The 27983-nt window shown below is 36.5% G+C and overlaps 2 protein-coding genes across 5 annotated transcripts in view; both read left to right on the forward strand.

Moving 5' to 3' along the window:
- LOC131063594 (protein HASTY 1) overlaps positions 1-27983 on the forward strand; it is a 164095-nt gene that overhangs the window by 122572 nt on the left and 13540 nt on the right. For 3 of the 4 annotated variants that reach the window (XM_057997460.2, XM_057997458.2, XM_057997461.2), the window contains 6 exons: positions 5046-5149; positions 5315-5636; positions 5715-5953; positions 6897-7400; positions 7542-7833; positions 8711-8894. In XM_057997460.2, coding sequence (XP_057853443.2) covers positions 5046-5149; positions 5315-5636; positions 5715-5953; positions 6897-7400; positions 7542-7833; positions 8711-8894 — 1645 coding nt within the window. Of the gene's footprint in view, positions 1-5045; positions 5150-5314; positions 5637-5714; positions 5954-6896; positions 7401-7541; positions 7834-8710; positions 8895-18743; positions 20942-27983 lie in introns of all 4 variants that reach the window. The other variant, XR_009372324.1, reaches the window with a different exon arrangement.
- LOC131875466 (uncharacterized) lies at positions 12293-13837 on the forward strand. The gene is made up of 3 exons (XM_059219817.1): positions 12293-12922; positions 13031-13103; positions 13206-13837. Exons 1-3 carry the CDS (start codon positions 12617-12619, stop codon positions 13553-13555), a joined length of 729 nt encoding a protein of 242 aa, XP_059075800.1. The 5' UTR covers positions 12293-12616; the 3' UTR covers positions 13556-13837.

The raw sequence follows: 27983 nt of genomic DNA on the forward strand, positions 1-27983 counted from the left end.
ATAAATAGATGCTCTCTCCAAGATCTTGGAGAACATAGTAGAAGCTGAAAATCACTATGGAAAGTGTCATGAGCATCCTCTAGATCATCTAAGCTCATTGCGAATGTCAAACATCCCTTTGGCATGACTGATGGTCATCTAGAAAGCTGAAGCTAATTATAATGCAAAAGTGACCAAAAATGGGGACATTGCAGTCCGGTCTTGCCAAAACTTGCTTGTCTTCAATCAATGCTAACTCAAACCCAAAATTACTAGATTGATCCAAACTGAAACCAATTATGATCCTTGGGTCCCAAATCAACCTAGGAGGAATCCACTTATAAGAAGAGCAATCAAACGTTGCAAAAAATAGGTCAACTCCTTAGAGAATTGCTCGTCAAGAACACCAATCCATGGCACCATAGGAGTAAAATCAAGAAATTCAACATTAACTCTCTCATTTCCAACACCTTGCACTTCCACATAATAACTGTCACTGAAATTTAATCTGCTGTCCCAAACATAAGTGCAAGTTATATATGAGCAACGACAATTATTTTGTGCCTGAACACCCAATCAACATTGAAAGTGGTTAGCCAAATTGGTCATTCTCTCCATCTGAAGCCCAAAACTAACCCTATCAACGAGCTGATTGGACTGAAATAGCTCAAATCTGCAACTGTTCAAGTCTGATTTATCAAAATACGTCACTTGTAAAGAAAGACAATCGCTGCAATACTGACTAACCTTGACCAAAATGAAATTTTTTGATCATTCCCTTGGCTGGAAATGTCTTCCCAAAAGCCACCAACTTAGTAAAATACCAATCTTTGCTCATAATCTCTCTCCAATTCACATTCAGGAGCTCAAAAATCCGACTCATCACCAATGAGTTTTTCCCATCACTTAGGTCTCTTTGAATAAAAACCCCTTCATCCAAATCAGTGTGGCCAGCATGACTTGGGCTGCCTAGTACTATATCATCCAGATGCTGATCAAGGTTCTCATGAAGGAACTCTTCTAGCATATGTATTGGTACTTGTCTGGGAGATTCCACATGTTCAGAATAATTAGAGTCCCCATGTGTAGCTAATTGAAGCTGAACACCTAAGTCTTTAGCCTTCAAACGCTAATCCATACAATTCTTCATGTCAAAAGAGAGCTGAAAATGTCAAACTTCTTCATCAATCTTTACATCCTTTTTTAATGTCAAACAATCAATGTCCACATCAAGCAACCTATAGGCTTTATGATTCTCACTATACCTTGTTATCATCAACTTCTTATTCTTGGAGTCAAGTTTGGTTCTCTTGGCATCTGTAATCTAGACGTATATAGTTGAACCGAAAACCTTAAGGTGACTTACTTCTGGTTTCCTCCTAGACCATGCTTCCTTTGGGGTCTTCTCCTTCATTGCATGCATAAACGGCCTTTGCTGAAGACTTCTTGGAAACACTTCAGTTCTTAACCATGCATTCAGCCATCTTTGTAATGGTATGATACCTCCTCTCAAAGATGCCATTTTGCTGAGGTGTATAGGGTGTTGTGAATTGGCGTTTGATGCCATGTTTAGTATAGAAGTCAAAGAATTCGGTGGAATAGAATTCTCCTTATTATTGGACCTAATAGTTATGTTTGCACATCTTGACTCTTCTTCTACTAACGACTTGAACTTCTAAATTTCATTAAACACCTCTTATTTTGCTTTTAGGAAAAACACCCACATTTTCCAATTGTAATCATCTACAAACAAGAGAAAATACCGAGCACCAATGATTGATATTGTATTCCTTGATCCACATACATTTGCATGAACTAGGTGAAGCACCTTCGGTGCTCTCCAAGCTTGTCCTTCTCAAAATGGATTTTTGTGCTACTTCCTTGTTTGGAAAGCTCTGCAAACACCCTGTATTTGCTTTTGGATTTTAGGTAAGGCTTAAACCATATTCTCCCAAGCCAACTAATAGAGCTAATAAAGGTTGAGATAACTGTAATGCTAATGCCAAAGAGTATTGACAGCAAATGAACTCTTTACAACTAATGCATGTTCTTGAACCTTGCTAGTGTTAACAAGATGATACAAACCGCGATCTTCTATTCCAAGTGCAATGGTTTTCTTGGACTCCTCAACAATATGGCATTTGTTTGTCCTAAAGATGACATCCAACTTGGGACAGTGGTGTATAATTTGACTTATTTAGAGTAGATTGAGCTCCATTCTTGGAACATAGTATACATTGAGGAAAATAAGAGATTTCCCTCTAGAGTGTATCTGAAGTTCTGAACATTGCCTTTGCTGATAACTGTATACTCCTCATCACTATCGAAGATAGTGAAGTAATCCTTCCTATGTGAAAAATGTCTAGAAGTTCTAGAATCAATGTATCATGCAGAAGAGTTTGAGTGATCTACTTATCATTTGGCCATTAAAGCGTGTAAGGCTGACTCATGCTCAAAATTCTCTGCGACATGAGGCTTTGGTGGAGGCCCTCCCTGGTTGGATTTTTTTATCAGCCAACTACTTTCTGCAGTGCTTCTTCATGGGACCAATTTTACCACAATAATGACATGTGATAGTCTTTAGATTATTCAAATTATCTGCATCATATCCTTCACCTTTCTTCTAAGGCTACTTGCCTTTGCCCTTGTCCTTGGTTGCAAAGGCATGTTCTGCAGTTGATGAATCACTACTGCTACCAAACTGCCTCTTCCATCTGTCCTACTACAAGAATTTGTTGCACACATTGTCAAACTGTAGGTCAACACTAGTAGATGTGATTTTGAGTGTTCCTATGAAATGCTCGTAAGACTGTGGTAAGATTTTCAGCATTATAACCACCATGTATTCTTCCATTGTGCAACCAATAACTTCTAACTCATCACAAATGTTTTTGATATTCACCAAATGATCCTACAAAGACATCTTTGCGTCCATCATGATTGAGAATAACATATTTTTCAAGAAGGCCCTCCCTTTATCTAACGTCTTGTGTAGATCTAGGAGTTGTTTCCAAATCCCTGGAGAAGATTTGCTTGAAGGAATCTCCAGAAGCATCTCATCTATGACAGATAATTTAATGAGCATAATGGCTTCACTTTTACGCTCAACAAATTTGTCCTGGTCTTTACCTAAAGCCGTTGGCCGGGTCTCAATTTTCGAGGACAATTTGATCAAGGCACTTGTATTAAAAAATAGTTAGCTTCTTTTGATTCCAAGTGCTGTAATTTTTGCTAGTGAACCTCTAGCTACCTGCCAACATGATGTTGGTCAATGAAGCCATCCCTTTCGCAATCAAAAATCATGGATAAAAAAGAAGCTTGTTGCTGTTATTGTAGGCCAAATTTCACCAAACCTCAGTCAACACCACAATCATAAAAAAAATCCCAATGGGTATTAAAAAAGCAAGATTTTATTAAAAAATTGTCAAAAAACAATTCTGGAAAATCACAAAAAACCCTAATCACTTTATTCTCACAATTTTCTGTAAAAAAGTTATGAGCAAGGAAAACATTTGCCATGGACATAGAGTAGCAAAAGGACCTTTAGTTTCCTCTAGCTTGTTCTCCACTTTCGATATAATCATCTCACGATTGAAGGCATTTGGGAGAAATAGCCAAAGCGGTCATAGCCTTTTCAATTCATTTAGAACTGCGACAACTAAGTTTTTAATAAAGTCTTCATAAATCGAAGATTTTGACCTAGTAGGCTCATATAGCCCAGTCCCTTGAGCTAGCTTTGATGAAACACAACACAACCATTTCTTTGTATTGGAAGATTGTAGCCAATATGTGTCAAAAAACTCTACTCTAGTGTAGAGGGTCTTGAGGAGAAGCTTAGAGCTGCCGATGAGCAATATTAACACACCAACCAATAGCTTATAGGATGGAAAAATCAATAACCCACCAAAGTAGTGGAAATGGGTACTTTTCTCCTAAACCCTAAACCCTAAGCCAAAAGAAAATACATGGGAAAATCCTTTGGCACCATCCTTTAATTCCCATTTCCATGTGTTGGCTGTTAATACCAATGCATGGGAATTACAAAATGGCCTTGCTGAAATATTAACACATCCATCCATATTCCAAACTATAAAGGCCTTGGAAATAAACCTCAAGAATGTTATCATCTCAAACATGGCATGGATACAGTTGAGATGTAGCATGTTAGCTCACACATTGGGGTGGAGGCAATATTTTTAATAAAATTAGAAATACAGCTTTGGCACTTCCCCTAACCCCAACCAAGATATGTGGTGTGCACTGTATAGTGTGGTAAGAGGATCCTATTCAACACCTCTGTTGGATAAGAGGTCAGCTGTAGTATTTAATCGTCTGTAATAGTGTCAGTATACAATTTCATCAAATCATTTTCTGGTATCAATTGCTTCCTCTATGAAGCTATAGGGCTTCTAGTTTAGGCAAAAAGCCTTTGCGGAGGACAGTAATAACTAGAAGACAGTCTTCTTCCAACACTAGCTTTTCTGTAGCTAGTGAGTTAGCCAGTGATAATCTACTAGTTATTTCTTCCATATAAGTGTCATTATTTGTGTGATTACCCAAGAAGAATAAGTCATCATGAGAAAAATAACCTTTGTCATTCCAAATGGTTAACTCAATCTGGGTTGCCTCTAGAAACCCCATCAAAATTTAGCTTCAAATAGCCCTCCAGGGGTCTAGACAAAGCAGCCAAATTTCTTGTAAATTTTCTTCTTCTCTTAACCCTTTAATATGGGGAGCAAAATTCTAAACTTAAACTGACATAAAATTATTCTAGAGAAAATTCACTTCTTTTTTTTTGGTAAGGTTTTGATCAACTATAGTAAATACTTTGTAGCATAAATGCATGCTAACAACGCAATGAAACAAAATCAATGTCTCAATGTCCAGAGAGCATTCTTGGGGCAATTACTCCTGTACTAAATCATATGAACTAATTTTTTACCTTTTGAATTTATTTACTAATACAACCTAGTTATGATTACTGAGTGAAGTATAGCGGTGAATGTTGATGTGTCGTCTGTATAATATTTTGGCTTTTTACTGACGGTCATTTGGCATTTTTACAGCAAATTGCCGGAATCATGGCTCGTCTTGAGGTGGATGGACAACTTCGACAGAGTGAACACAATCTTCTTGGAGAAGCATTTCTTATTATGGCTTCAGCTGCTGGGTATATACAGATTTGAATCTTTTGGGTTGAAAGATAAGCGCTTAATTGTTTGTATTATGTCTTTTATAATTTGGTGATTGTTTCTTTGTTATTTGGCTTCATCACCATTATGTTTAAGCTGTCTGTAATTGTATTATTGCTGTTATTGCTGATTTTGCCACACAGGAGTGAACAACAACAAAAAATATTGGCATGGTTGCTTGAGCCAATAAGCAAACAGTGGCTTCAAATGGAATGGCAAACTAAATACTTGTCTGAGCCAATGGGTTTGGTACATCTCTTAACTAGAGGACCAAATACATCAGAGAATGAATTAATGTGGTACATTTTTCATACAATAACCTTTTATGAGAGAGCTCTTAAAAGATGTGGTAGTAAAAAGACCCCTCATTGTACTTCTCAAGAGTCTTCAGTTATTGATATGGATTCTGCTTATGTTCATCCTTTGGCTTCCCATTTAAGCTGGATGTTACCTCCTCTTTTGAAGGTAACAGCTTTGTCCTTTAATAATTGTTTATATCTTTTGCTAAAATAGAAAATGTTTCACACGTGCTCTCTCTTGCAGGTACTCCGCTGCATACATTCACTTTGGTCACAGGCAATAGTTCAAGCATTGCCAGTAGAGATGCGAGCTGCTCTACTCATGTCTCCTGCTGAGCAATCTGGTCTTTTGGGTGAGGTGGCACCAAAATCAAAAGGGATGGTAGCCGGTGATGGAAGTCAATTGGATTTTAGTAGACCACAAAATATGGAGTCAAAAGAAAATGAAATACGAAACTGGTTAAAAGGAGTCCGGGACAGTGGGTATGAAACCACCTTTATGTATTGAGTTTAACAACTCACGTTTTACTTTTGTCAAGTTGATATACTTAAATTTGGGTTTTTGGGTGAGGGAAATAAATTTACACAGTTTTAGAATTTTGATGTAACAAGCAAAATTATTATGGAAAGCTGGTGCAGGAGCACCTAGGACTTAGGCTAATAGTCCTTCTTCAATTTTGGCTTGTACTGACCTTAGCCAAGTCAGATTTCTAATAAGGACTCCAGGAGGGTCCAAAGTGTGTGTGTAATATTTGGTTTGAGTCAAGTGTAGGCCTAGTTGAGTTAGTTTTCTTTCTAGGTTTGCACTTTGTGAGTAGGTGTTAGGTTCAGTAGTTAAATTGCCTTCTTGATGGTCAAAAGAGGCATAACTTGTTGAGAGCATTAGAGAGGTTTAGAATAGTCTTAGGAATGTTGAAAAAGACATGAATAATGACTTGTAATAGGTTGCCTAAGTGGGAAAGGCAAAATGTGGAAAAATGTAAAAGTTGTCGTGACAACTTTGGTCCTAAAAGAGCCTAGCGGTGGAGTTAGGGTTAAAACATTGACCTAAGATGCCTCCACACGTGGGGAAGACTATTTAAACCTTCTCTTGCACGGATACCAAGGTTGGAAGCATTGATTTTTGTGAATGACAATCTGAAACCACTCATTTTCGGACTGCTATCATTGTTTGTCTTATTTTGCATAAAAAGTGAACACAAATGGATTGAATCCATTGATCCAACCTTGGATAGTTGTTCTTTGGTGTGTTCTAGTGCCATTTAATCCATTTCATGCTGGGTGAAAGAAATTCATGCTGAGTTTTTAAAAAATATGCAAGCAAATTAATTCCTAAAATTGGCTTCTGTACTTTTGCTTGTACTTACATTTTGTAGTATAAGGAAGAATAAAACTTGAAAATTGTTCATTCTGATTTAATGTGCAGGTATATTCTATTAGGTCTAGCAACAGGCATTGGGGATCAATTTTATAACTGTGTAGATAGTGATTCTCTTGTTGTAGCCCTTCTTGAAAACATTGAAGCAATGCATTTCAGACACATCCGTCAGCTTATCCACTCTGTTCTAACTCCTTTTGTAAAAACTTGCCCTACAATCTGTTGGGGAGCATGGTTAGGAATATTTTTGCCTCGCTTACTTGGGCATTGTCAGAAATCTCTAATTGATTCTTGGAGCAGCCTCATATGGAAAGGAAGAGCTAATGTGCCAGATTGTTGTGGTGATGGTTCTGCACCAGATTTAAAAGCAGAGGTTATGGAAGAAAAGATCCTCAGAGATTTGACTCGAGAGACTTGCGGTTTATTGGCAGCATTGGCTTCCCCTGGGGCCAATAAGAGTCTACCATCGAGTGAACAAATTGAACAACTTAACCGCATGGAATCATCTCCCCTGATTGACACCGAAAAGATTGCGTCTGAGTCATTAATAGGGTATCTCCATTTTCATTTTCTTCATTCATTCATCACTTATTGTTGCTCTAAAATATCAGAATTAATTAAATTGATTCTCTTGCCAAGTTATTTAAGTTTGTATTTGCCTCGTTCAACTTACGAATCTGTCCAACCTTTCAGTTTCTTATTCAAGCACAACGATGGAGCTGTTCCTGCACTCCAGATATGCTTAAAAGCCTTCTCATGGCCTGATAGTGAAGCTGTGGCAAAAGTTGTTTTATTTTGTGGATCTGTTGTCATGTTTGCTGTTTCCACCAATAATATTGAACTCCAGCAGTTTGTGGCAAAGGATTTGTTTGAAGCAGTCATTCAAGGTTTAACTCTAGAGTCAAATGCAATGATCCATGCAGAACTCATTAGTCTTTGTCGTGAAATTTTTATTCAACTCTCGACTAGACATCTTGCAAGACAAGTGAGTCCAAATTTTTACCTTACATTCTATTTATTAGGTGTGGAATATGATCAAGCAAGTATGATATTGTGACAATGCTGTGACATGCTGCAAGATTTGTGTGTTAGATATATCATATGCAGTTGCTGTAATAATAATTTTATATTCCATATTGAGATTGATTTAATGCTAAGATTTTTATCTTACTTGGTTGTTCGAATCAGTGTTGTTTTTAATGGATCAATATGCTCTCTCTGGGACACTTTATTCAATATTCTTTGTCATTTATTAACATTGACGTCATTTTTAGATTTTTTCTTTCTCATGTGAACATGAACCGTATTATTTGAGCAAAGTTAGTGCATACTTCTCCTCCCTCGGATACGTGTATCTTCCTATTGGATATGGATACAATACTCCTAGATACAACATGGATATCATATCTGCATGTGTCCATATACAACATATTTGGGCCATATCCAACATTTTTGAATACATTACCACACCAGCCGGTGCTATATTCAATTTAGTGTTATAAAAAGCATTCAAACATTGCAGAAGAAATGAAACATTAATAATACATTGTTCACACACACAAACATTGTTAAAGATAAATATAATATGGCAAAATAAATATTATAAATTAAAAATATAAAAACCAAAATATATATAAATAGATATTCTGAGCGTTATTTTTTATAATCTTAAATGTATAAATAATGCAAAAAGTCTTTAGAATTGCTGTAGCCAGCAGTATCTGTACTAGGGTGTCTTAGAAATTTACCATATCCATATCCCATACTCTCTGCATTTCCATGCAATTCTGATTCTGGTAGATGGTAGGGATAAGGATGGATGAGGAAATTGTCATGGACTGAAAAGAATTCTTATATGACAGGTGCTTCTGTCACAGTTGTCTGTTACACCAGATGCTTTATCAGCTTTTGAAAATGCTTTGTTGAAGACATCTAGTGCAAAAGAGCAAAAGCAACACATGAAAAGTTTGTTATTGTCAGCAGCTGGTAGCCAATTGAAAGCTCTATTGGCTCAGAAGAATACGAAAGTTATTACCAATGTAACTTGTAAGTGTTTTATCCCTCAAAATCAAGTGATACTTGGCTTTCATAATTGTTTACAACAGGACACAGGATCTATCTTGAACTTTTAAGTTTAATTTCTGGAAATCTAAATTTATTCATTTTATTGTTTTACAAGAAATTTTATATTGCTACATTTAACTTGCATAGAATGGTGAAGAAAAGATTAGAAAGTTAGATTTTTTGCATTATGTTTTTCTTCTTACATAGACTGGTTTATGGTAAAATTAAGGAGACACAAATACTTAAAGTTACACTATTCTGGTTTATTCTTTCTGCAAATGAGAGAAATGAGAAAATTGGTATTTCAATATGTAAAAGTGTTTCTATCATATGGTGAAATATTGCATGTTTCTTGTCAGAATTTTGGGTTTCTAAAGGTTATGATATATTTCATTTCAATTTTACTAAAATATAATGCTTACCTTTGTAATCAAGTCACCATATTGACCTAGCAGTGTGTTATTGTTTCTAATTTTAGTGTTTGGGATCTTGGACAAGTGCCATGTTTATGTATGGTCAGTTACATCTCCCAAATTCTTTATAAGAAGATGAATCTCTTTGTGATTCAACCTCCAATATCCAATAATATTATATTATGTTATTAGCTCTTTTTCTGAATATGGTACCAAAGTCAGACAGCCATGAGTCTGAGCCTTCTTTATGAAAGGGAGGCGCATAACTATAAGTGTAAGGAGTCACAGCTATTCTCAGACACGAAGCTTCAATTGTGAGCAATTGCATCATTTTTTTAAAGTTGTGGGAAGGTTTTCAATAGTCAAGAAATTGTGCTTGTGTTTGTTCTATGAAGAGGGTTGTGGGTTGCTATTACGCCATTATAAAGATGAAAACCAACCATTTTTGCAAGAAACTAGTTGTTAGGGCATGGGAGTACTAAAAAATTATATGGTTTCTAGAATGTGTTAGGGTGTATTATTTTGGGGCGAATATCCAGTCACAATTTTTTAATATTATTTGCATGATTGAAGTATCGTTTTATGGCCAAGATTTCATTTTTTTCATGGATAGGGCACAGATCCTGGTAATTTTTTTGTGAAGATTTAGTATTTTCAAAAAAAGAAAAATACAAATATTTGAAACAATTTATTTTCTGGGTCAAATTTAAAGGAATTGCTAGGGTTTGAATTTTTTCTGGATCACATTTATATATTTTTTGGGTTTGTATTATTTCTGTGCGTTTCTCCAAGAAATGAAAGTGCATTAGACAAATACTTTGCAGTCAACTTTCGTGGCAAGATAGTAAAAATCTAGATGCAACTGATGAACAAGAATTTGTGGTGTATAGTAAGGAGAAATCGCCTACAGATGTAAATAAATTATTGGATTGGCAGAAAAGAGATGTAAGAGCCAAAGGGAATATTGGTCTTACCATCTTCAATTCTAAGGTGCATCATGTAGATCTAGAAAATTCATCCAAGGAAATTTGTGATAATTTGAACTAACTGTTGGGAGCAAAAGCAATTAATTTAATTTTTATCCTAAAGCTTCAGTTTTTCAGATTCAAGATGTTTGACAAAATCATGATGTCTAGCTACATAAGCAATTTGAGACCTATTCTTTCACAGGGAGCAGAAGTTAATGAATGCTATAGTAGATGATCAAGATGCCAAAGCTATTTTGTTAAATAACCTGCCTTATAAATGCAACAATGACATTTTCTACTCTTATTCATCTACCATCACAAACTCTAAAAGATATGATTTCAACCATAGTTTTAAAACTCGGCGACTCGCCACGGACTCGCGAGTCCCTTGGCGCCACGAGTCAACTCGCCTAGGACTCACGAGGCGAGTCCAGGCGAGTCCCTGCGAAAGACTCGCGAGTCTTTCGCAGGGACTCGCGGGCCCAGAAAAGACGCCCGTGAAGGGTTAAAAGTGAATTTTTTTTTTGTTTTTCACTTCATTTTTATTTTTGTTTGGTTTTAGCAGGTTTGTAGGGTTTGAAGGAGTAGAGGGAAGAAGAAAAAATCAGCAAGAGAGATCTAGGTAAGGATTTTTTCTCTTTCTTTTTTTTTCATTTGAATCATTTCATTGTTTTGAAACTCAAAAAAATCTTGAAAAACAAGGGGATATGTTACCAAATTTTTTTCTATTTTCTTTCCTAAGTTATTTCCTCATTTTTTTTCTTGTTTTTGAATGCTATTTTTCCCAAATGATTCATTGTCATTTTTTTTGTTGATTTTCCATAAAACCTTGCTGATTTTTTTTTTTTCATGTTAAATCAGCAATGGCAAGTTCGACTCCAAGGGCAACCCCAAGGTCAGGAAGACAAAAAGATAAAGCATGGAAATATGGGATTGCAGGAAGCAAAAAGGGGGAGGTCACTTGCACCGAATGCACAAAATGGATGATTGGTGGAATCAATAGATTAAAATACCACCTTGCACAAATACATGGATATGGTGTGGAGGCATGCCCCAAATCAACTCCTGAAATTATTAGAGAGATAAAGGCCATTCTTGCTGAGAATGATATGCATAAGGAAGAAAGGCAAAAAACAAGAGAAGCCATGGCAGCTGCAATGAATCCCACATTGTCCACTTCGGGTCCCATTGGTCACACTCAGGGTCGTCAGTCACTTTCATCTTTTGGTGACAATGAGGGTGAGGCTAGTGGCACTCCTGTTAGATCAAACCCTAATTTTTTTGTACCACGCAAGGTTCCAGGTGCACAACCTTCACTTGAAGGTACAAGATGGAATAAAGAGAAGCATGAACAAGCATGGATAGCAGCTTCAAACTTTTGGTTTTACAATAATCTATCTTTCAATGCAGCAAACAATGTGTATTGGGAAGGTTTTGTTAATGCAGTAAGGGGTTTAAGGCCCCAACAGGTCATGACTTCAGTGGACCATTGCTAGAGAAAGCTGTGAAAAATACACAAGGTGTGGTTGATGATCAGAAAAGGTATTGGAAGAGAAAAGGATGCAGCATTTTATCTGATGGATGGACAGATGGACGGAATAGGACTCTTCTCAACGTCTTGGTGGCTTCAAATGGTGCAATGGTATTCATAAAGTCTGTTGATGTCTCAAATGAAATAAAAAATGTAGAGACTTTGTGTAATCTGTTGGATGGTGTGGTTCAGGAAGTTGGAGTTGAGAATGTTGTCCAAATTATCACGGACAATGCAGGTGCATATGTATCTGCAGGTAGAATGCTTATGGAGAGGCATCCTTCGATTACATGGAGTCCTTGTGCTGCACATTGCTTGGACTTGGTGCTAGAGGACATTGGGAAGATTGGATGGGTGAAGAAGGTGGTTCAAGATGCAAGAAGTGTCACCAAATTCATCTACAGCCATACTTGGGTGCTTGCTTTGATGAGAAAACACACAAATGGCAAGGACCTTGTATGACCTGGAGTGACACGATTTGCTAGCCACTTCATCACTTTGCAGAGCATTCTTAGTGCCATTCCTCATCTTAAGCAGATGTTTGTGTCAAATGCTTGGTTGGGGTCTGCATACTCCAAAAGACCTGAAGCAGAGAAGATTGTGAGCATTGTTTTTGATAAAGGGTTCAATAAAAGTGGAGAGGAGTTGATTGCGGTAAGTAACAAACACAAAAGTAAAGTTTATACAATTTTGTCTATTTGCTGATTTTATTTTTTAGGGGTTGATTTTGTACTAATTTAAAATTTGTTTTCATTTTTTTAGGTGACAGAACCTTTGGTAAGGGTTCTTCGTATGGTGGATGGAGAGGGCATGCCAATGGGTTTCATTTATGAGGCCATGGATAGGGCCAAAGAGGCCATTTCACATTACTATAGTGGAAATACAAGAAAATGTGAAATCCTTTGGCGTATCATTGATCATAGGTGGACAAACCAACTCCACCAACCGATACGTGCCTTCGCCTACTTTTTGAACCCGAAATTCTACTTCTCTGATTCATTTAGGGCTGATGAGGAGGTCATGGCAGGTGTTATTACATGCATTGATAAGATGACACCTGATCCTGAGTTGAGAGACAAGGTTCTTGATGAGTTGGAGGTGAGATTTGACATTTGCAATTGCTCTATCTTTATTTATGAATTCGGAAATGTTCATTATTGAATTTGAGTTTGACACTTTGACTATCTATTTCTGAAATTGTTCAAGATCTACAAAAGTGCAGAGGGGAGACTCTTCTCATCACAACTAGCAATTGATAGGAGAGGAAAACAACAACCAGGTAAAAAATTTAGTAACTTAGTTCAATAGTGCAAGAAAAAACCTACAAACTTGATTGTTACATTTTTTTCTCAATTCTAATATTTCTAAATGTTTTTTGTAGATTTATGGTGGGAGAATTATGGTGCCGACACGCCTAATCTTCAAAAGATAGCTATCCGTGTTTTGTCTCAGCCATGTAGTGCTTCTGGGTGTGAACGAAATTGGAGTGTATTTGAGAGCATTCACACAAAGAAGAGAAATAGATTGTCACAAAAGCGGCTCAATGATCTAGTATTTGTTCGGTACAACCTTCGCCTTCGAGTTAGACAGGTGGAGGGTGTTTCACATGAGGCCATTGACTTGGATGAAATTGATCCATATGGTGATTGGACCATGAATGAACAAAATGATGGTGACAATGTCCTCCTTACCGAAGAAGAAATTGCAGAAATAGAGAGAGGAGCAGCATAAGATGCAGAAGGAGCAAGATTGGATGAAATGGAGGATGAAGATGAGGACTTTGACTTTGAAGAAGAATCATCTCACCATTTAGATATCACAACACCCACTGCTACTACTTCTAGCTCAAGGCCTGAAAAATTGAGCTATATTAGGACAAATACAAAGAGGAAGATGTAGTCTTCTCTTTGGTTTGTTCATTCACATTGTTGTTTTTCACATTTGGAGTTGGACTTGGACATATCATTATATGTAATTTTGTGAACATTTATATACTTATGCTGCCATTATACATTTTAGAGTTGAAACTTGAAACTTGAATATGCTGCCATGAATGATGAAATTTCAAATATTGCGTGTTTGTAGATCATATGACATGTGTAATGTTTCAATTATGGCACTTATGTTCTCTAAATGCATTAATTTCTTTATGTTTTTTTTGTAAAACTACGGTTTTTTTTTTGCCGAGTCTTTCGCGAGTCTTTCACGAGTCTAAGTCCGAGTCCAAATTTTTGGTTTGCCGAGTCCGAGGCGAGTCCGAGATTTTCAACTATCTTAGTTGATGAAAAGAGAACAAACATAGAAGATATAAGAGATGATCCTCAACTTGAGATGGCATTATACTTGAGAAATAATCGTTGAAGATTAGATAAATACAAAAGGGAGATTGGATGTTACTATTGCAAAAAAATAGGTCAATCAGGTGTTTGTCTTATCAAGTTTGACATCTTTTGGTATGCAGTAGGGATGATTTTCTCTCCCTGATAGCTTGACTTACAAACTCATCTAAGTCTTGAAATGCTCTTAGTGGACTTGGCATTTGGCATTCTTGTTTATGGCATGAGTAAAGGCACCACTCAACCCTTGATTGGTTGACCTTGTATTGTCAAGTTTGATTTTATTTTTTTTAAGGCGAGAAAAGGGATGAAGTGTTCGGCCGACATTACAATGGTCATATGTTTGAATGAATTTATTTTGATGGCTGACCTTTGGGAGAGTTAATTTGTTTTTGGCCAACTTGTGTATAAGTGAAGCGAGGTTTGAGTAAGATGTTCAAGTGTAGTGTGTGTGTGTGTGTGTGTGTGTGTGTGTGTGTGTGTGTAAGCATAACGCTTTATCATTCAAACACGGAGTAGAGCAGATTGAATGTAGAGTAGAGCAGAAGTGAAGAAGGATTCTTATGTGATGAGAACAGGAATACGAAGTGGAACGCAATGCTGTCTCATGCTAGTCAAAGCAAAGAAAACTTAATGCAAAGCAGAACAGAGCAGATTTGATGCAAATCAGATCTTTTGGAGTGTAAAAGTGTAGAAAGATATGTTCATCATCAGTTGAAGAAGCAACATCTTGAAAGTGAATTTTGTAGAAGAGGTTGATGCCTCTTAAAAGACAAGATTAGTGTCACTTGCTGAGTTAATGCGCAATTGTGGGGATTGGTGTCTCCAGCAGCTTGGCACTTGCAAATTCTGAAAGTGGGGATTGGTATCTTGAGCAGGTTGGTGCTCGCAATTATTGTAAGATCATTTGATTTCTTGTTGTGGTTGGATATGGATAGTAGCTCCAAGCAATCATCTGTGGTTTTTCCCTAAAAAGGGTATCTGCATAAATCTCGTGTTCTTAATTGTGTGGATGATTATGTGTTTTCTGTTATTGTAGTTGTTATCTTTTAAATAAGCAAAAGATTATATTATATTGATATTTATGATCATCGATTGCTTATTTCGTCCCTATCAACACTTAGGAATATCATTATTGATTCCTCAATTATCAATTGTCTTTTTGTATTGTTCTATATCGATATAGTAATTGTTTTATTAACCGATTGCCTCATGATATTGATGTGTACTGTTGATTATTAGCGACGCTTTTTTCTTTTAATGATATTTTTTAAATCTTTAATTTAAACTTATCTAATTGTTTATCTATTTAGCTGTTTCCACTTTTGGAATGGGGACATTACAGACTTTGAGGGCTTATGACAGTCGAAAAATTCTCCTTCAAACATGTGAGCCATACGTCAGAGTTTGACATGACAATGTGAAAAGATGGTGGTCAAGAAGGACAGCTTATTTTGAATAACTTCAAAGTTAGAATAAGAGATAAAACTCTACAACCATATTGTCAATAATTTATTTTTTAAACATTTTTTAAAAATTTATAGGTTTTGATTTAAAAAATATAATTTATTTTAGATTGAAATTTTTCTGCATTGAATTGGTTAATGGATATAACTAATAATAATTTATCTTAAAATGAAAAATAATAAGAAATTATTAACATAGCTGCGACTGGAATCACATTTTTAAGAATATTCTAAGAAATTATATATTTTCAAATGTTCGATAAATTGCCGAGTTATTGCTGATTTTTTCCCAAGTTTTTTGTCTAATCCCAAGTTTGTAAAATTTTTGGAACAACAGATTCATTGCTGAGTCCAAGTTTTTTCAACTATGGCTTGACGGATCAAATTATGCATTATGGAGTATAAGGATGCAAATTTATCTAATGACAGTAGGGTTTGACATTTGGTAGTTTGTTGTGAATGGCTTTCAAGCTCCAATAGCTCCACCAAGAGATCTAGCTGGAAAGAAGGCTAGTGAGAATAATGTAAAAGCCATGAATGCCATCATGTGTGGTTGGGCTGAATCTAGATATTTTAAGTCAATGCATTGTGATTATGCGAAAGAAATCTAGGAAAAACTTGACCACATCTATGAAGGGGATGACAAGCTCAAGAAGGCTAAGCTCTAAACTCATAGAAGACAATTTGAGAGCCTGAAAATGTTGCAGCCTACTTCCTTTGTGTGGATGAAGTTGTCAACATCATTAGAGGGTTTGATGAAAAGGCTGAAGATTCAATGATTGTACAAAAGGTGCTAAGGTCTCTGAAGAGCACACGGTTATACTGAGAGGGGGGTGAATTAGTATAACAGCCAATTTAAACCTTTTCAACTTCAATCACAAGTATATAACTTATCTCATTAACATATTAATTGCATACCGACTTTCATATGTGATTTAACTCATATGAACACAAGTAGAACACAAGATATATACGTAGAAACCCTTACGGGAGAAAACCATGGCAAATCAATGCTTTATATATTTCTTCTTTTACAGTGTTTGTAGGCACCAACCCCTAAGTTTGTTTGTGAGCACCAACTCACTTGAAACACCAACTCCCAAATATGATTTTGTGAGCACCAACCTACTAGAAGCACCAACTCCCAAATCTGAATTTTGTGAGCACCAAATCACTGGAAGCACCAACTCCCAAATCTGATTATGTGAGCACCAACCCACTAGAAGCACCAACTCCCCAGTCTAGAATTAGTGAGCACCAACCCACTTCATATAAATCTGAATTTCCACCTTCTGAATGTTGCTATAACAATGGATGATGGATTCTATTCTTCTCAAGCTTCCTTCTTCAAACTGTTACAATCTCCTCCTAATAATTCTGATAAACTGATCACACTTGCTCAAAAATCCTTCATAAATACAGCTGCACACACAGTCCTTCATAAATCTGCCATAAATATTTTCATGAATCTGTCTATACAGATCTTCAGAAATCTGCATTCAATAAGCTTCTATAATAACTTCATAATTAGCTCCAACTTTCTTTAATATGAATCTTTAATGCCCTTCATATTCTCTGTTCTAGATCCTACTCTTAATTGGACTAATATATCATTTTATCTCACATACCACATCATTCTTCCTTTTAACATTTCTCATAGTCTGAAAAATAATTTCAGAATTATATTCTTCACAAGTCTGTCATTAGCCGATAGGCTATTATAACGTGGGTTCTGCCCACCGGAATTGTCTCACGCTCACCCGGAAAAGTTTTAATGCGGTCGCCGGTAAAATTTGACATCGTCAGAAAACTTGGATGCAAGTGTTGTGGGTTCCTTTTACTATCTCCAGCTGGACTGCCAAGACCAAGTATGCCACATCTTCTCACATTTTCTGCCGATTGGCTTCCGCCACTTGAGCTTCCCCCCTTAGAAAAAGAAATATACAGTCTACTCATATTGGTGTGTTCATTTGTCTGTGTGTGCATATGCATTTGTTTGTATATCTATTATGTGTATGCACAAATATTTTTTAATTTTTACATCTGGATTGTGGAGTCTGGAAACTCTGTGTCATATCCACCATGGCAAACAGAACTACCTGGTATTAACTGATAGCCTGCCCAAATCATGAAACAGATATAATCTGTTTGATATTGTGGAAATGGGTCTCAAACTCCATTAAACCTTGTGAATCGGTAACATTATGTATACTAGACAGAGAGATGACAGTATAATAAATAAAGAGAGAAATAATACTAATACCAAAGGTAATTAAATCAGCGTTTCACGGAATCAAACTTAACAATATTTTAGCCTCAAACCCAAGTCTAAAAGCCTAAATTTGAAAACTTTGTTCTACTTAATATTATTTTGTTATGATAGAACAATTGAAAAAAACTATTTTTAAAACAATTTCCCAATATTTATATTTTATAATAACATTTTCCAAAATAAAAAGTTACAGGAGATAATTATTTGTAATTTGTTTCCAATTATTTGTCCCAAAGGTAATGGTTACTGTCAAAGAAAACAATTTCAGATTTGGGATAGTTTTTAGGAGAAATATTTATTAATGAAAATAAAAAGTTATACCGTGTATATTATACTTGTAATACAGTTTAGGTCTAAGTCATTTGAAACACAAACTAATAAAATATTGCAACATATGATTTTTACTTTTCCTGATACATTATTACTATTTTAAGTTCTTTAAATACTCTACAATTATACTGAGATATATTATACAATTATATAATATATATCTACTACATGCTAACATAACATATGATTTTTACTTTTGGCGATACATTATTCCTATTTTAAGTTCTTTAAATACTTCACAATTATACTGAGATATATTATATAATTATACAATATTTATCTACTACATGCTAACTTGCCATGGCTCGATCTAATGAGGATCAAGATATAATTACAATTTCGAGCAACTTATCTGAAAGACCACCAACCCTTTCAAGACTAACGCAATTATATATAAGAAGAAGCCAGTCTACAGCAACTATCTAAGGTAAAAAACTACAAACCGGAACTGTTTCATATTCTTTAGATTCTTACATATTGCTCTAATCATGTTTATTTATGTTTTCATTTTGCAGGTACGAGAACATCATTTTTACAAAGAATAGTGGCCTCTATGTCGTATTCAGCTAGGGGCTCCAGATCTTTTTAGCCATCAAGTGCTACGAAGCATAATGTTATCACGTTATGTTCTATGGTTGGATTATTTGTTCACAAATGTTTTGAAGACATATTGTGAATTAGTTAATGTTCATTCATTTTGAAAACAATCCATTTACGATGAAGACATTTAGTACAAATAATCACACATTTTTTATTTTTAATAATTAGCACACTTGAACATATATTACTTTCGGCGTACCATTACACCTCCTTTTGGTGCAAGTGCTAGTATAAATCTGTTCATAATCTGCCCATATGCCTGGGGATAGTCTTCTCACAGTCTTCTGATAAATCTGCACTTGATCCTCTTTAAAAACTCTCCTTATACCTTCAGCACTATACACTTCTCACCTACAGGTGTATATAATTATTATCTTCTCAGCACATATACACCCACAAATTTCCCTTTTTGGCAGATTTATAATTTTAGCATTCTACATACTCAATCTGCACATTCAATCCTTATATATATGCTTTCATATAATGGGACATACCTTATGATCATCAAAAAGACACATCCTAAATCAACCCGTGGGGATTAAGAATCATAACTAATATTTATTTGCAACCGTTGATGTGCTCTTTTCATAAGTCGTGGCATTGACTAATCCACGTTTTCTCATAACAAACCACACCTTTTCATTTATAATTACCTTTCTTTTTTTGAATACTAATACGCAGTTTTTTGTCTTTAGAGGAAGACAAATTAAAGTTGCTGTCTTGTCTTTTGAATAAGACAAAAAATTTGTCTTATATGGCTTGCCTTTTCTTACGAAAGTGACCGCTGCCTTTAGTAAGGATTAATCCTGATACAAATTTGTCTTATCTGCTCTTTGTCTTATCGGCCTTTTTGACTTATTCCGTTTTGTTTCATTCTCTTGACTTTTTACTTTTTGTCTTATTCATACTTGTCCTATTCTTCTGTCTTTATCATCGCTGTCCTTAAACTTCCATTCCTTAACATTATGTACGTGCAATTACTGCTGTTAATAGCTTCTTATATCTGGCTTTAACAAGTCTTTCAAATATCCTTAACTGCTGTTGTCCAGAATATCATCGCTGCTCATTAGTTTATTTTGGCTGTCTTAAAAAGACACTTTAAGATTGACTTTTATAAGTTCTTTGTATAATGAGTCAACCAGCATTTTAATTATGTGATTGCTTAATTGTATCCTTTGTAAGTCTAAGATTGGTTTTTATCAGTATTACACCTCAGCATTAAGTCATTAATCTACGTAATGACTGTATGTAGCATGTTGCTGTGTCTATTGTCTGCAAGCGCTGCCTTTACAAAATACAATTGTTGCATATCTTGATTGCTGTATTAAATCCCTGCACCCTTAATATCGATGCTCTCACTAATAGTATGTGATCTGCATATTATTTATATGCCTATGTCTTTTTCTTTATCACTGCCTTACCAATGGTTATCACTGCATATTTTTTGTCTTGCCACATCGTAGTGTCTTGATGACTAATGATAATGTTCTTATGAACTTATCACTGCAATCTAAATAACATAAACTTGGTAATCTGATCTGAATATTAGTAACCTGATTACTGTCATGCTTAAAGATATCATAAACTTCAACATTTCTGGACAATAATTTCTTTGATATCAATTGCAATTATCTTTCCAACAATCTAATCCAAACTATCTCATTCCATGATAACAATCTCACTAATCTATTTCTGAAATCAACAAATGCAATCAATCTTACTCATGTACCTTCAGCATGAATGTCTTCTTTGATGAGTCTTCTTATGGCATCGGTGATGATCTTAACATTACAAATTTTATCAATAACATCATCATCTTTACTCCTTTGACATCAATGACAACATTTCCAACAGTCTCTCCCCTTAAGATTTGAAGCAAAAGTTTCCACCATTGAAGAAATGAAGGACCTGAATATGTCAACCATGGATGAACTAAATGGGATCCTCATTGAGTATAAGATGAGGACTGAAAATGAGAAGCTATCAAAGTGAGAAGCAGCCTTCAAAGCTTCAAAGAAGTTGAAAAATGAAGGGCCTGAAACAAGCAATGAAGAAGATACAAAGAAAGCTCATATTGTGAGAAATCTGAAGAAAGTATCTGACAAATACAAAGGTTAGTTACCATTTAAATGTTTTAACTGTGGTAAAATAGGACATTTTGCTAATGCAAAAAGGAATGGTAGTGATAATGATGATCATAACAAGAAGAAAGCAAGTAGACATCTCCAAATCACAAAAGATGGAGTTATCATGAACACTCCTCTCCATAGGTTTGGTTTGGAAGTTAAACCATAACTCATTCAATCTATCGCCACTAAAGTGAAATAAGAAAGCTTCATTATAAGCTGGTTTGGAAACTTTACCTTCATCATGCTCTTTTTCAACAACCTAATCACTTGTGTCATCAACTTCATTGGATAGCTTTGAATGTGTACCCAAGGCTGCTGTTATATTTTTTTCTCTCATGTACAATCTCATCAACACTAGTTGCATGCATGTCTAAGAGACCATCTTGGGGCACTGTCAAACATTCCTCGTGTGTTAAGGCATCTTTTCCATTAGAAATATCTAATATGAATTTCTCTTCTTCCTCATACACTTTGTTGGCCAAGAAAGAATTCAACTTCTCACGCTGTTTGAAAATGCTGTTAACCAATTCATATTCAGCTGGAGTAGTAACCTGATCTTGCCTCAAAAAAGCCAACAACATAGATAAGATGGGTTCAGAGATAGCGTCACTTTCATTAATAATCAAGGCCATAACGGTTCTCATATAAACAAAAATAGTTTTTTCATGATCCTCATTAATAGAAGTAATGAAATGATGAAACATGTGAAGAATAAGATCATCACAATCTAAATCAATCAAGAGAACACATGATCTGACCTTTGCTATCAATTTTAAAATCTTAACCCTCTTACCAAAGGAAGGACTTCTGGTACCGTCTAACCCATGGAAGCATTTAATAATCAGCCATAGTATTTCTCTCATAATGTCATCATTGTAGGGTGCTTTAGGAGTTGAAATTCTCATAATTTCACTAAGGCAATAAATTATAGCAAATCTTATGTCTTTCTCAGGATGTCTCATAAACGTTGACTTAATCAAAGAATTCATTGATGGCTTCATTGGCCACATCAATTTCTTTGGATGTGATTGTTCTTCATTGATAAACTACTCTCCACCACGTTAAAAATACTGAGTAAATAACCCTTTGACTGATGTAGATTCTCAAGATCCCTACTTGTTGTATAAAGCCTATCTCCAACATCATCTTTGCTACATGACTCCATGATTTTCAAACTATTTTTTATTTTAGCCTGAGTTTGTTTCATTGATTCCAACGAAGAATTCATTTTGTCATCCGTGATTTTGTCACTGATAATTATCATGCAACTCAAGATCTTCAACAAAGAATTCATTCTGTCATCCATAATTTGTCAGTTTCCGTAACTATGACTCACTAAGGTGTAGGCTAGAAACAACTGCACCAAATCTTTAAAAATCTTCCTTAACCTGTTGCCATAAAACTTTCCAGTACTTAAAATCAATCTGCTCGTAAACTAATGTTGTCGTAATTAGTGTGGCAATGCTAGGGCAGCAACTTTCAGAATAAATTACTACTGAAAACGTTAGAGATGTGAATACAGAAATGGCTGAAAAATCTTCTCCTATGATTAGGTCACCTCCCTCGTTCAACTCCAACTGCAAAATACTCCACTGTTGGGCTGGAAATGCATGCCAATCCATCTGTGTACAAGCAACCAAGGTTCTATGTGGATGGTTGGAAGATTGACAGTGGTACCAACTCTGTAACCTTGTCCACAACTCCAATTCTAATTCATTACCTCAGCTGAAAATTTCATCCAGATCCCAAATCCTATGATTAACATCAATCATCACTAAAATCAAGAAGTTCTCTGTCATCCAACTCAAAAGTGGATTATCAAAAGAAGACTTAAAATCTATTTTAAAAAATGAATTATCAATTAACTGAATACTATCATTGTCCTCATGCTCAACCCAATCCTCTTGCTGATCCGAATTTCCAGTTTCTGATTTCTTTGGAAATGCACTAGATCAAAATATTCCTGAATGCTATCAAGCTTTTCAATTACTTGTTTGATCTCCTTGGCCCTTCATTCTGATGTTCCCTGAACTGTTTGGCCTCATTAAACTGATTTTTTCTTGAATTAATGCTCTTTAGGCATTGTTCAATGAGTCTCTAGTTGATTTAAGCTCAAAGGTGAGCTCTTCAACCTTAGCCTTTGTTTCCTTGGATTAAAACAAAGCCTCACCTACAAGCTTAGTAGCAACATCTCTATCATGGATCATGTGTAAGCATGTTGATTTTATTTCCTCCATTGTTCTCTTAATATTTTGCAAAACAAGGGAAATAATTTGTTCACTCTGATTTCTTGGCGTCTTATGGATGAAACGTTTAATAAGACTCTTTGTGTCATCTAATTTGGATAATGTTTGCACTTCATTTTCAGCAAAATTAAAAGTTTCTTTATACCTTTCAGCAGTGTCTCCATGGCTGCCCCAAGTCTCAAGTTCCTCTCCTTCAAATCTTGTCTCATCTTCATTGGTCTCAGGAACGGTCCTTTATTTTTTCATGAATGGTCGATGATCCTTTGAGCTGTGTGATTCACTAGGCCTTAGCTCAAACTCAGCTCCTTGCATTAAATTTCCGATTGGTCTTCGAGATCAAACCTCTCAAAATTGTCTATCTCAATGTCATCCTCTTCACATAATTTAGGCTTAACAATTAGGACAGAACTTTCGTCAGAAAGAAATTCGTCCCAAACTGGTTCTTCATTATTTAGGTGCCAAAACACCTAGATTCCATGGACTTAAGAGCTAGTTGTTTTTCTTAGAAAAAATATGTTCATTGTGTATCTCGTAAGTGATTAAATCACTCTCCAAATCACACTCCTCTCCATAGGTTTGGTTTCGAAGTTAAATCTTAACTTATCTGATCTATCATCATTGAAGTGAAATAAGAAATCTTCATTATAAGCTGGTTTGGAAATTCTAGCTTAATCATGCTCATTTTCAACAGCCTTATCACCATGTGATCAACTCCATTGGATAGCTCTAAATGTGTACCCAAGGCTCCTATTATGTTTTTTCCCTCATGCACAATCTCATCAATAGTAGTTGTGTGGATGTCTAAAAGGTCATCCTGGGGCTTTGTCAAACATTCCTCATGTTATAAGGCATCTCCTCTCCCTAAGGTGGACTTGGTTGGCTTCATTCCTTCTTTTCATGCTTCAAGGCGGACTTAGTAATGTCTTTGCTCTTACCACATGGTGGACTTGCTAATGTCCTTGCACCTTTCTACATGGGCGGACTTCAAGAGACTTGTGTACCACATCCAATCAAGGGTGGAGTTCATAGGACTGTGCACCATAGTATGGGCGGACTTCCTTACTTCCATGACCAAGCTAAGTCCATTCCAAAGCAGACTTCATGACATTTATGCACCAAGTGTGAGCGGGCTTGGTCAATCTTATACACCATGAGGGTGGACTTCAAGAGACCCTTGACCATATGAATCTCTTTGCTGAGTGGACTTGGAGAGAGATGATCTCCATGAGAACCAGATTTGAAATTTCCATAACTTATGCATTTTAACTCGGATCTTCTTGGAATTTGAAAATTACACACCATTCTACCCTTGAATTCCCCCGGATCCCTAAAATTTAGGAACCTAGCTTTTCTGAACAAAACTTGAATTTTGGAGGAATTCTCGATCATTTTCAATGTAACTCAGAGCCAACAATGCAAACCCTAGATCCCCTTTCCAAAAATTAAAAAAAAACAAGTATCCCTAAAAAATAGGAAAAAACTTTCTAAAAATAGCCATTTCGGGGATCATGCTTAAAGTGCCAAAAACGAAACTTCCTAAAAAATAAGAAAAAGCAAAAAAAGCAAAATTTTTCAAAAATAAAAACTTTTCCAAATTCACTCAAATCAATTGCAATCTTCGTCCTTCGGACTTTCTAGGCAGATTGATGATATCTAGGCTCTATTCTGACCATGGCTTGCACAAACTGACTTATGACTTCCAAAACTTAGACCATTCAAAACTAAGAAAGTTGGTGCCGGAAAGGTTGTGAGGCTCTAACAAAAACCCTAGAAAGCAAGAAACAAGGAGGGTCCCCATTCTCAATGGGGTGATGTGTGGAAAGGTCACAACAGTTAGACTCTCAAAAAACACATTGTCATTGACCTTGCAAACTAGGAGAAGAAAGATATTGCATGCCTCCCCAACAACAAAATAAGTTCTCCAATGAGTTGGAGGGGGACTAAATGTTGGCATTGTGTTGTCATTGATGTCAACCGATATAGGATGGCTACCGGTATAAGAGATGTATGTGCAGCACTGTCATTGTTGCATACCGGATGTGATATCTTTGATATCACCTATCTTAACAGGTCGCCGGTACACAAGTTAGTGTTTGACTTGTGCTGAAGATATTGACAGGAGACCAGTATGATATAACAATCGGTAAATGATGGTATCTGTAAGAGAGCAAGATGAGGATGTTGGTCGGTTGATTGTGATGAAAAGGGGGAATGTTATCTAAATCACACCAACACTAGAGGTGAAGTATGTGCAGGCCACCGGTATGCTATGTGGATGTCAATCAACAAGACTCCCACCAAATGAAGATGCAATCACCATTTGAAGAGATGACTGACAGTGAATGTGCCCCAATTGGATCACATGTGCATGTTTGAAGATATGTTGCTCAAACAGGGAAGCCACATTGGTGCATTGCAGGATGCAGATGACAAGGATCCACTCCCACCGGTAAGTGGAGCTTATCTCCTATTATGCATGGATTGCATCATAGTCCTCCAAGATAAGAGAAAAGAGTTAAAGGCAGGTGATTGAATGCTCACACCGGATCTACTGGTGAATCACAAAGATGCCTCAAGTGCATGAAATCAAAGATATGCACTGAACCGACAGAGAAGGCATGATGGGTTACTAGGACCGATGAAAAGTGAGGGGTCTATCACTTAGACAAATGGGTCTGCCATCGTGGCAATCCGGCTAAGAGGAGAACCGGTCAAATGATGAAGAAGGCAAATTTGGAACAGCTACAGGCAGAGGACATTGTTGGATTGAAGATGGAGTTTGTTGAAGGTTGATGACATGATGTCATCAAGGTGGTTACCAGTAAGTATGTCCATCGGTAAAGCTGACAAGGTGCAGAGGTATTAAGCTCTCATTTGATAAAGATGTGCATAAGGTAGGTTAGCAAGTGTGCTGACTAGTTGAGTGTTCCATTGGAAGAGAAGCAGAGTGCAAGGTTGAAAGCAGACCGGTTAGGGTATAACCGGCAAGGTTTGTGAACGGGTAGATGAACCCGGTTTTGGGGTTGGTCGGTGATCCTATCCAGACCGACACAGATAACCTAGCAAAGGTTGATGCCGACAAAGTGGCCACATAGAGTTGAAGTGGCAAGCATGCATGTATAGGTCGACATGGTGAGTTGGTGAAGTGTTTGTCGGTGAAGTAGATGGTGGCAGGTTGACATTTATGTTGACTGCGTGATTCATTGGATGTGCAGCAGAGGTTTGCGGCTCAAGGTCAAACGGACAACAGAGATCCAGGACAGACTGTTTGAGCAGATCAAGGTAGGCGAAGGAAACCGCCAAGCCATCCTTGGTGACCGACCAAGAGATCAGTTGACGAATTAAATGCATATTGCTAAATATAGGAGGCATGTTCTGGAAGGCACGACAGTGGTGGTACTGATGATGAGTTGCAGGTCATCAATCAAGGGGATCAAATCTGATGAGATCTGATTGGATTTTGGTTTGCCTCGAGGTCGAAGAAGAAACCCTAACCACCTGAAGTTTGAATTGGTTTTTGGCAGGAAGACTTGTTTATAAATATGCAAGTCTAAATTGATAAAAAGTGTTGCTGTTGAATGATAGTATGGTGCTGCTGATGAAGAAGTGAAATCAGTCAAGTGCTCAAGAAGAAGAAGAAGAAGAGACTGAGTGTGAGAAAGAACAGGGTTGAAGAGCTCAATCGGCAACAGTGTGGCAACCGATAGTCTGCCATTGAGTCTGAAAGAGAAGTATATCGGTGGTGACCAAACCGGCAAAGAAGAGGCAAAGAGGATTGCAGAAAAGAGAAGAGCACAGTGAGAACCAAAAGAGAACCGGTATGTTGAGAACTTGCAGTAATCAAATAGTGGATATCTGACTGAGTGAAGTAGAGTGGTGGAGAGTAGCAGTGTAGTAGAGAGAAGAGAGAACTAGCAGAGAGAAGAACCGGCAAAGAAGAAGAAGAGGTTGAACCGGTAAGGTTGCAGCAGGAGATAAGGCTGCAGCAGCGAGCAAGTGAGCAGAGAACCGGCAGTAAATTGGATAGAGGTTCCGGTGAAGAGATTTGCAGAAGAGTTACAAAGTTCATTTGTAACAAGGCTATGCAGTTGTTGGTGCTCCTTGGGTTCGTGCCCTAATTCAAGGGTTGGTGCTCCTTGGGTTGGTGCCCTAAACATTGTAATTAGATTTCCATTGTGAGGCTGGACTGGAGCAGTAGACTCCAGCAACATTTGTCACCGAGGTTTTTCCCATCTTGGGTTTTCCTCGTACATCTGGTGTTATGTGATGTCCCTTTCATGTGTGATTGCATTTGTGTTAGTCTCCCATCTAACCGATAAGTCTGCTTTCTGTTAGATCTGTTAACCGGTACACACACATAGGATTGAAAAGGGAAAAGTTTGTAAATCACTAATTCCCCCCCCCTCCCCATCTCAGTGGCACATTGTGTCTAACGCTAAGTTCATTACTCAAATCATTCCAAGACTTCAGTTGGTTGTTATACAAGACATTAAGTGCCATGTTTTAGTTGAGCATCCTTGCAATAAGGCAAGGTTTTGTATTCTTTTGTATGGTTCCGCCAGATTGATCTGTTAGAGGCTCAACAAACTCCTATTGTGCTCTATAAATTCACAGTTTTTACTCTAAACTGTAATGATCTTCCAAGCTTTCCATGTATTCATGAACACATTGGATCCAGCAGGCAGTACTAGAAACCTATCAAAAAGAATGTCATTTAAGGGGAATTGTTTGCAACTCTTAGCTTGTTTTGGAACAATTGATTGATGTTATTCATAACAAG

Source organism: Cryptomeria japonica, chromosome 4 (genome assembly GCF_030272615.1).
Source record: "Cryptomeria japonica chromosome 4, Sugi_1.0, whole genome shotgun sequence".
NCBI classification, from domain to species: Eukaryota; Viridiplantae; Streptophyta; class Pinopsida; order Cupressales; family Cupressaceae; genus Cryptomeria; species Cryptomeria japonica.

Coding starts and splice junctions, on each gene's coding strand:
- LOC131875466 (XM_059219817.1), top strand. CDS start 12,617: ATGGTGGATGGAGAGGGCATGCCAATGGGTTTCATTTATGAGGCCATG. Junction 12,923..13,030: donor AGGTTCTTGATGAGTTGGAG/GTGAGATTTGAC, acceptor AAATTGTTCAAG/ATCTACAAAAGTGCAGAGGG. Junction 13,104..13,205: donor GAGAGGAAAACAACAACCAG/GTAAAAAATTTA, acceptor TGTTTTTTGTAG/ATTTATGGTGGGAGAATTAT.